Raw genomic sequence first — 11,085 nt, 5'->3', positions numbered from 1 at the left:
GTGTGTGTGTGTGTGTGTGTGTGTGTGTGTGTGTGTGTGTGTGTGTGTGTGTGTTTGCTTGTTTTGTTTTCAAAGGTCCTCCAGAGGAGGGACTCAGTCTAGAGCGGAAGGGGAGAGCTGAAAGCTTGTAAATTAAGAGAATATGAATGACTGGGAAGTTCTTGGCAATGAATAAGCCTGACATTTTTTAAATAGAATAAAAAAAACAAGGTAATAAGGTTATTTTGGGTTTGATGCTTGGAACGTATTTATTGACTTTGTAGATACTGTGCAGTGATTCTAAGCAACAGCCTTTAATTTTTCTTAGAAATGAATAGCTATTCAAGTCATTGAGTTTACATTTATGTATAAATTATTAACTAACTGTTCCTTTTTAACAACTGAATATTCAACATGTTTATTACAATTTTAGAATTAATAATCTCAATGATGCTATCATTTTAGTGTTTTAGTCTGTATTGTAATAAAACCTTTGGAAAAATGATGTATAACGATAGGAAGGTAGTTTTGCAAGTCATATGTCTTCAGCTGCATAAATAGTTACCAACCCTACTTTCTAGTGGGAGGTTGTAGTATTAACGATGCATTAGTGTGTTTTAATGCATACAAAAACTTACTGGTATTTTGACTTCTAGCAATCACTTCTTCGCATTGTGGCTAATCCTTTGAGTTGTACTTCAGTGCACCCCAGGAGGAAAGTCCAGCAGAACAGTGGTATCGGTTTGGAGTACTTTAAAGAGTATTTGAGGAGTATTTGATGCTAATATTGGCCCAATATTATACCAATCCACTAGTTTGGATGACATTGCTAACTACAAAAAAAAAATAAAGACTGCTTTTGTCTATGTTATGAATCAGTTATGATTTTTATTTAGTCTTCTTCACTTTAGATATTAAAATTTCAATATTTAATGTTTTTTTCTTAACCATGGACGTACTAAAATTTAAAAACAGACAAGCAAACAAACAATAAATATCTGGATCTTCTGTAACTTCCCTTCTTTGATAATTATGGAGTAACAAAAACAGGTCACGTTTCGTTTGCGTTAGCCAATGTGTGTGCATCCCAGTAGCTGCGATCTGTCCGAGCAGAACTCTACCAATCAAAGAGCTAGGATTTGTGCAAGGGCATTCAAACATTTGTGAAGTGGTCATGTTTGGTCTCTGTGGGACTTTGTCCGACAATGTGCATGAGTGAACCTCAGGTTGCTCATCTGTCTGATAATCCTCTGGGGCAGAGAAGAACAGCCTACTACAGGCCCGAGCCAGATGCTGACAGAGATTGTTAAATAATATCCACTGTTGTCTTTCAGCAAAAATATCATCCACAGATATTCCCTGAAGGCTTTGCAGACAGTGCAGACCTGAGCCTAAAAAACACACAAGGTTCTGGGATTAAAATGATTCCCATGTGTAGCTGATTCATTTCATTGATTCATTTCATTTACTCCAAGAGCTGTTGTCTTCTTTGTGTTCTTAGTCATTTATTGTGCATTCAGTGTGTACAACAAAAAAAATCACTCTTAAGTTATTTTTTATCTGGAACTTTAAGTTTCAGAGGCTTATTCAAAGCATTGTTTGAGTTCAAATCAGGTTAATTTATAAAATCTGGAATGGATATGCAAATCTCAAAAAGGTTTAAGCTGCACAACCTTCACATACTGACATCAAAAATACATGTTTTTTTCAAATTATTTGAATTTTGCATTTGTTTAACAGATACCAGTAAGCATTCATTCATTCATTTCTCTCACAATGTCAACTTTAGCAGTCCAAAACATTTACTTTTTCTCCACCAAACACTGTCTCCCATCTGTTTAGCTTCCACAGAAGTTTTGTTAAGATCTGTCTAGCTCTCAAGTGCCTCTCAAGATTTCAAGTGATAGACTGTATCATCACACAAATGTAATTTGCATTTTTGTTTTTTTTTTAGTTTGCTGGACAAAGGCTTTCTGTCCTCTTACTGCTGACAAAATCAGGCTAAAACAACTGTTGAATTGGTCTTTATCCAACTGACAGAAGACAAGCTGTTCATCAGGAAGTAGGAGAGAAACAAAAGGCAATCTGAATCTTTAAAAGCTTTTTTGTTTAAGGAAACAAATGTCAAACTAAACTAAAATCAACTTGCTTTGTATCCAATTTCTAAAGAAATTGGGCCATTTAACATTGCTACCAAACAATGTTACGTTATTCCTTACACTACTTAACTCATCTTAATAATCCCACTTCATAATGTTTAATTGCTAATAAATGCAGAGTGCACCAAACTTTAATTTGAATTTACAGTGTACAATCCGGCTAAGAGAAACTATATCTAATGCGTAATGCAGTGCTTTGGACTAACATAAACAAAAAAACCACCAATATATGGAAACAGGTCTAATGTACAAATGGTCAAAATAATGAACCATCACAAAGAGATAAACTAAAGTGCCAAGATCTAAGTAAATAAACAAGAATTGATCTAAATAGAAACCCATATAAAACCCACAGTTGCAGATCAAAACTGGAAAATAGGGGAACCTGCACAAGCATTTGTAGGTCACATTTTGTTTTGACTAGACACTGAGCACACACAGATCCCTCCCTCTGACAATAGCTTGCTCTTATAAGTACTGGTCTCCTGGCTGCATATTGTGACCTCTAAATAGTTTTACATAGGATATGTGGCTAGTCTCCTGAATTTGGAACTAACTGGACTATTTTGCAAAAGTACAGCAGTAAAATTTCAGGTCCAACAGGAGCGACAACCTCACAGAACGTACCCATGGCACTACATGTGCCCTATGCTAATGCTGCAATTAGCATAGGGCTAATTTCAGCATTAGCTGGAGTTGGTACAAATGCTTCTCTTTAGAAGTATTTTCCAGAACAGCAAGTTACTTTACGAGACTTGATTTGTGCTATGCGAGTCTCTAAGTCACATGTGTTCTTTCATTTACCCAAATCAAAGTCATTATTGAGTTAATAATGAAACTTTGTGGAGCAACAACAAAAGGCCTTTTAAAATGCCTTTTGGTGTACATTTGTGCAAGGCTCCATTTATGGTATGAAATGGGTGGGAGTGAGTTGAAGAGCAATCAGGCCGTGCTGAAGCAGATTAGAGTCATGAATAAAATATAACCATGCTGATATTCTGGACAGAAGCACTTTCACATATTAAACGAGTGACAAAAACATATAAGTTGTCCTTTTACCAGCAGGACATGTTCCAGAGAAATTACTCATACCCAAAAGGTGGAAATTTTCCACTAAACAACACAACTGACATCAGATCCCTGATGTCAGTAAATAGCATGTATATGCTATTAATGTAACAACTGATTTAGAGATTTTGATTAAAAAATATTGACATAAGACAGAAGCAAGTATTCGGTTTCCACAGTGTGTGATTGCAAATAAGATGATTCATATATTGTTGTGTGATGGAACAGAAATTGTGTCTTCCATGAACCTTATCAAAGATTATGTTAAACAAAGGATAAACATTTACTTGTCTCAGTTAATGTCAGTCATTACACAGAAATAAGAAGGTCACAGGGGAAAAAAAAAAAAATTCATAGCAAAGTTCAGAGGCCAAAACCACTTCTGAGCAAAAACAAAAAATAAATACACTTTAAAATATTAAAAAAAGAATATTTCTTGGTGATTAGTTGGAAGACTGACTGCTGTTGCAGAATTTATTTTTTTTTTTTTGGTCAGATGATTTTTTATATATCAGGCAAGCAGAAGTAAACATGAAGTAAATAGTTACATAACCCATTCTTACATTTGACAAGCCTTCACAATAGCACAAAAGCAAATCTATTTGTTCAAAAACATTTTCTGGAAAAAAAAAAAGATTTTGTTTTGCACTGAAAGAACAACTTGCAAGAAATTGTGAACTTTCAAAGTGATGAGTAGGTTAGGGTTGTAAAAAATGTGAAGGGTAGAAAGTTTACTAAAATACAAAACAATAAAGATGACCTTTCAGTGTATTGTGCTGGGAAAATACTCCGTTTTTTTTTTTAAGCAAAAGTAAAACTAGTGTGCACATTGATTAGAGTAATATTAAAACCTTCAACCAAACACCAAAATATAACCAGAGCAACTTTCCAGAATGAACTGTCACTTGTGCCGGTATTCTTGAGTACGTATTTCTGCAGGTTTATCACAGCACATGACTGAGCTCAGCAATTATATTTTGAAGAACTTATGAAAAGAAACAACTGTTGATGGTGCAAATGAGTTCTTTGATTCAACTGGTTACAAATCAGACAATTCAATATTTTCTTGTATTTTCTTCACATCCTGCTTTTGTTGTTTGGTTCAGGACAGAACAGTAGGCGCAATCAAGTGTTCCCTCTTCCTCCCTATGATCCATAGTCATTGCAGAGCTGCACAATAGGCATTGTGTTTACAATTGATTGAGACACAGGGAAAAAAACAGAGAAATAACAAAGTAGCAGCAATAACTGTAAAGTAACAGAAGCGAGATGGTGACATCCAGGAAAGATGAACAAGAAATATAGCACCTTACAAATCATAGCTACCAAATTTTGCCTCAAATTACATTGTTTCACAGATATTTGATGCTTTCTAGTCTGATTTGTGTGTATGTGTGTGTGTGTGTGTGTGTCTGTGTGTGTGTGTGTGTGTGTGTGTGTGACAGGCCGACAAAAAGTAACACACAGTTATGAGATGAAAGTTCTTTAGGTTACAAAGGTTGCAGGGTCCTGTTAGATAGAACATATAAGTGATCAAAAAAGCAGACAGCTAAATGATGAAGCTGTGAAGAAATTTAAATCAGGTGAGACTTATAAAAACAGTGTTTATTCACACTGGTGCTTTGAGGTCATTTCAGCTTTTATAGCTTATGGTCTATCGTAAACTGAACTCATAGACAAATATGTGTCAGATGTGTTTGTCGTCTCCTGGCCCAGATAGGCCTGTGTTGTGTCTACTCGGGGAATGTCCCACATTCACCCTGCTCTTTGTTTCCTGAATGACAAACACATTAAAAGAGCAAAAATAATAGAAATGTTCTGGTATGTGGGCAACTTCATCCCACCAGTGCCTGATATATTTGTGTCTATATATGTAATGAGATGTGGCTTCTTTTTTTAATGATGGAAAGTAAAAATAGTGAAAGAAATAATATATTCAAGTTTTATGATGCCCAGCATCAGGCAATGGTGACTTAAAATAGAAATCCAGTCACTACTTCCTTCAGTATGAGTCACTGCTTCTAAAACAGTGAATATAACAAAAGGTCATGTTAGGATGTGGAACAATGTTCTTTACAATCTATTTTCATGTACTTTTAATTAATTAATTAATTTATTTATTTATTTTTACCAGTAAACATACATTAAAATTTTGGGAAAAAAATAAAATAAAAAAAGTAAAATAAAACAAAAACGTATCTTTTAAATTTGTGAGTCCTCTTTTACTGAAGACATAAAATGTCCCAGAAAATTAGGTCGGTATTCCAGTTTCATAACAATAATACCTCACTGGCTTTATAAGGACAAAACAAAACCCACTCTGATTTATGTATACTCTTAGGATTTTTATTCATAAAATATACGGGGAGGTTACATTCATGTGAAGCACAGAAACATACATCTTTAAACATGTTGGTGTATTTGTTACATATACTGTAAAGAAAGCAGTTTTAATCTTATTATTTAAGGGGTAAGAATATACTGTAGTTTTTATAGCACAGTGCACATAATGGAGCAAAGTCTCATCAGGTATTGACAGCACTACTCTGGATTTATTTTTACACTGTCATTTAATGTCTATCCATATGACAGCAGATATATGCAATAAAAAAGAAATACATAAAAAATAAAGCATATAATCATGCCGTTACTAAATAACATCCATATTAAAAAGAGGTGAAAATACAAGAGACAAGGATTCTGATTTCCGAGTACAGCTAGTAAGTCACCCACAACAAATGCAACACTTTAAAAAAACAAAACATTTTTACTGTTTTCTCTCAGTAGTTAACCATTTCTCTACTGACTGAAGTAACTCAAGATAAATTGGCTAACTCATCATTTTGTGCTCAGACATGACAATTTTCTTCAGACCTTTAACCCTCCTGTTGTCTTAAGAAGGGGTAATTTGGACCCCACCAGCTTTTTACTCTGTGTGTGGCCCGGCGTGGTCACCCTGACACTTTTGCGAGATTTTTTTTATGTGCAGTTTAGGGAACTGAAACCACATAAAAGAAGTCTTGTTTCCTGTCAAATTCTCTTTAATGTCTTCAAGCAAACTTTAACAACCTTTTTACTGTTGTGAGCTAAATGCCACAATTACTGAATGCAAATCACACTTTACAAAATTAGACATTTAATCTACTGCATTTTTAATTGATTCAGGATTTCAGTAATATTTTAGTCAGTAATTATAAGGTATTAACACTTACTGTTCACATCAGTATTGACCATCCTACATAAACTATACACATGCCCTATTTTGCAATTTTGAAAATAAAATAATTTCAATGACCATCATTTGTGAGTCTGTGTCCTCCTGCTGCAAAAAGTAAAAGTTTTACAAAAATAACAAACCTCCATATTTTGGAATAACTACACTTAAGAAAAATATCAATAAAATCTGCTCAATGTTTTCACTATTATACAATTGCTCCAGTTTAAAATACAAGATTACCTAATATGAATTCATAAGTAAATAGTTTGGCATAACCACAGATAATTGGTGGTCATTTTGTTCATTTGACTACAGAAACTACCAAAATTTGCATACAAGACTTTCTAGCTCACAAAGAAAGTGGATTTACTTTAACTGGAATGTAAAGTACCTTGAGATGGCATGACTGTAAATCGAATTACAACATTCGTAAAAGAAAAATACTGATTTGAATAATTGGATGATCTGAATAATGCATGGTTTAAATAAAATAAAATAAAAAAAATAGAAAAACAATATCAGTTTCATTGATGCATCGAGTTTATATAAACCTCCAACCACAACAATAATTATGTAAATACAATTTTTTTACAGCCACCAGCAAACCAGTGAACTATGAAAGAAAACAAAAGATCTGTTCACATCAAATAAAATTAAAAGAGGAAGAAAAACCACTCACCACGTTTAATGCACATGCACTGCTTTATTATGGGTCCTGCAGTGAAACCCCTGGGAACTATCTTTTTCTAATTGGTAAGGGTGGTCATATTTTATAATGATTGGTTTTACTCAAAAGATCTTAACCAGTTTTAAAGATGCTCCACTCTCTGTAGTTACCTGACACAGTGATCAGCTGTTTTTCACTTTGACAGCACCTCTAGTCTCCATAGCAGTAGCATGTAAATGAAAGGAGGAAGACAAAATCCACAAAACAAAAATACAGTTTAAAGTATTTTTTTGTCTTCTCTGTTGAAACAAATGATTTTTTTTTATCCAATAGGCTCAACATAAAAATCTCATTTTTTTCATTGTTTTCTTGTGTCATGAATGTGTGAATGCTAGTGCAGCAGTTGCACTAGTACTTATTAGTTGCAAGCAGTAGTGCACTTTCAGCTAATAATGGCAGATAATTTTAAAGCTATTTTCAAAGACTTTCAATGAAACATTTTGATAAGGTTGATATTTGGAATCAGAGGCTTACTAGATGGCACAACAAGTTTAGCCAGATTTTAAGTGTGTAGCTGTTTATCATCCCCAGTTTTATTGGAGAGAAAACCATTCTTTTAAATGTGACACTGCATGCATGCAGTAAGTACTCTTGGCACCATGCAGCATTGCACTAGTATTGCACAAAGAAAAACATCCAAATTGAGACACAGTAACACTTTGACAAGAAGTGACAAAAAGGTAAGTGCTATTTCTCCTAGAACACATCCCAACAGATGACATCAATTCATTTATCTCTATTCAGTTTCAATAAAACATTATTTGTCTATTTTATATCACTGTGACAATTTTTAAAATGACCTATACAGCAATAAATACGTTTGTTGAATGATGCAGATTTACTTTAGGATATGAGTTTTCCCGACATGTCCCTCAGGAGTCTCCTCACTATATGATGCAATTCAAAGAGATATGATCTTTCTATGGGGATTGCATGCTTGGAACAGGTGTACAGAAAACAGTCAAGCAGGTCATTTCATTCTTGCTTATTCACAGTATTGATATGGTGTCAAAGGGACAAAGAATGATATACCATATAGGTCCAGTTTTTGGTCCACTGTGGTCTGCAGTATTGGTCAAACAGACCTCCGCTGACCTTGTGCATGTGCCCTGTTGACAATATCCTGGTACATTTTGGACCTGAGGAATCGTGGGTAAGAGTCTTTCTCCATGAGGCTGTAGATTTTACCCTGGACTTCATTGAGACTGGCTGGAGTGGGATCTGACAGGCTCTGTTTGGTCTTCTCTCTTGTCCTGTAGTCAATGTTCACCTGTCAAGACAGTATGAGATAAACGGATCGTTTACATCTGAATTTTAGAGAAGTAGCATTGCGAATTTAAAAAAAAAAGAAAAAAGTTTCACAATGCTGTCAGCAATGAAAGAAACAGAACAGTTGTCACCTTTTTACGTGTGACCAGAAGCAAATAATTTTGTTTGCCTACCACCCTTTTTTTTTTTTCCTGTCTAGTCAAAAAACACAATTCAGCCTCACACACACACACACCTACACACACACACACATACACACACACAAGGGAACTAGCGTGAGAGTTAGGTGTGGCACCACTATGTGACCATGGACCAAAACAAAACAAAAACATGGTTCAACTCTTCAGAAACTGCACTTCAACTTTCCATCTTCTTTTAATTTAATATTTCAAAAAGTTCAGCAAACTACCAGGTCATTAGCTTTAAAAATATTTGTTCAAAGTTTCCGATTAAATTTTGAAAAACCATTAACATTTCCTAAATACTGATATCAATGCAAGCCAATTGTATCTTTCTCAGCCTTGCACATCAGCATTTTTAATGCTTTTATGCAATATTATGCAAACTGCTAAAAAAGTAGTATATTTTTATTTAAATGTTGCCAAATTTGTAAAGAGAATGCCTTAGTAAATTAAGCTGCAAAGCTGTACTTATTGATTGTGTATTAAAAACTTCTGTGTTGCTCCTAATATAACAACCATTAGGATTAAAGACAGCACACTTTTTTTCCCATTAAAGTAAAACACAGTGTTCAAGTTCTTAGGTTGACAAGTAGTCAAATTTCAGAAATGGAGCTATAACTTTGTCTTGGCCGAAGAAAGACAGTTGTAATATGGTTTTAATCTTCTATCTGTGAACATCAAAATACAGAGATAACACACCTCTCTTGGTGACTGAACCTCAATGAATTCCTTGAATATCTTGTTTGCTTTTGACACAAGTTTGGTTGAGCTCTTGATTTTTTTGTACTCCTCACAGGCCATCCAAAATTCGATGTTTTCATCGCTGAATTCAGACTTGAGGAATGTTCGAAATGCAGCAAGCCCATCTGCATACAGATAACACAGACAGAACAAAAACATGTCATGAAACACATACAGTGATTAAGAGATGGCTTCACTGTGATCCATAAAAAGTGTAGCTTGTGTTTAGATATTTTTTGACTGCATTTTCATGACAAGAAGTTGGTCATGTTTTAATCCTTAAAGCAGAAACAAACAAACAAACACACAAAAAGAACACACACCACAAACATATTTTGACGTTTTAAAATAAGACATGTGATCAGTTAATGTTCTCACAGGTGATGCTGACAGAAGAAAAGCATGTTTTCCTACAAGCTTGTGTCATGCTGACCTTTAATTTCCACCCTGTTCATTTCTCTTGTTTGTCTGACAAAGCTAATAAGCACGAATGGGCTGTTCAGCCAATTGTACAGTAACGCAAATGGGCATAGGAAGATAACAACAAACACAGTGTGGTCTACAATATAACCCTCCTGTTATGCTCGTTTCTGAGGCACAGCAATAAAGTTCCTGGGTCAATTTGACCGGTGGAGTGTTTAATCATGCAATAGTGTTAGAAACTTATTATTATTATTTCTCACAAATAAAAGATCAATGATGACAGTTTACTCATTTGGACATAAAAATGGTAATTTACATATTTTATGTCCACTAAAAAAACCTACACTGGAAATTTATCTTTTGTAAAAAAAAAATATATTACATTTTTAATTTTTGCTTTCAAGGGAAGATCTTTATAATTGAACGTGAGGCATGCATTCTGATCTGGGTCAAATTGACCCATTGATTAAAAACAACACAAATGAGTCATGCGGAGAGTATTTATGCTGCTCAGTGTCACTCAGTGTGGGTGGAGTTTGCCCACGGGAACAGAAAAGGTTCCCATCAAAAGTTGTATGAACACCTGCTTTCTCGCAGTTTCCTTGTGGAGGAAAGGGAATAGTGAGAAAGTGGGCTTGTGTGTGTGCAGGTGTGTGTGTGTGTGGTGTGGTGTGCATGTGAGTGTGGTGAAATATGGTTCATTTGTTTCTGCTTTTTCCCTTTCAACTTGACTGCCGGATCAAACTGACCTGAACAGTATCTATGTAGGGGGGGTTGCAAATGTGGAAAATGAACCATTTTCAGTTTATATGTAGAGTGTACCTATTAATACAAATAGAATAAAGTTTCATGCAGAAAAAATGCTTGCAACTATTTAAAAAACAAAACAAAAAAACTTTAAAACGAGTCAGTTTGACCCACTACATAACAGGAGGGTTAAAGTTCCACATGTGTTGTGTCAAAAGATCGTTCTTCTTAGTTTAAAATGACCCAACATCACATGTAAGGGTTATATTTTTAAATTAAACAAAGTGCCAAAAGTGTAATCAGAAATTGTACAATACACAGAGACAGTAACGGTTTATGGCTGACAATTTCCTGTCCTGAAAGTGAAGCTCATTACATGAGTTTGTGATCAAACATCCAAAAGTGCTTATTTACATAAAATCAATAGCTTGCTCTGTAGGTTTCAGTTTACTCAGAGATGCTGTCAAACTGTTACTATTGTCACTTACAACATAGTTCTGTCTGATTTAAAGTGTTCAGTAATATATATATATATATAAAAAATTCCCTTCTCACCCTCCGCGGGTGGTCTCT

The 11,085-nt window shown here is 34.6% G+C and overlaps 1 protein-coding gene across 1 annotated transcript in view; it reads right to left on the bottom strand.

Annotated features, from left to right (window-relative positions):
• Positions 1 to 5,530: 5,530 nt before the first annotated feature.
• Positions 5,531 to 11,085, bottom strand: part of rgs8 (regulator of G protein signaling 8) — a 22,819-nt gene continuing 17,264 nt past the window's right edge. The window contains exons 4-5 of the mRNA XM_007570945.2: positions 9,301 to 9,467; positions 5,531 to 8,420 (exon numbers count right to left, since the gene is read on the bottom strand). Coding sequence (XP_007571007.1) covers positions 8,226 to 8,420; positions 9,301 to 9,467 — 362 coding nt within the window. The 3' untranslated portion in view covers positions 5,531 to 8,225. The remainder of the gene's footprint in view (positions 8,421 to 9,300; positions 9,468 to 11,085) is intronic.

Source organism: Poecilia formosa, unplaced genomic scaffold, assembly GCF_000485575.1.
Source record: "Poecilia formosa unplaced genomic scaffold, Poecilia_formosa-5.1.2 Scaffold271, whole genome shotgun sequence".
NCBI classification, from domain to species: Eukaryota; Metazoa; Chordata; class Actinopteri; order Cyprinodontiformes; family Poeciliidae; genus Poecilia; species Poecilia formosa.
This window is presented reverse-complemented; position numbering and strand designations above follow the sequence as displayed.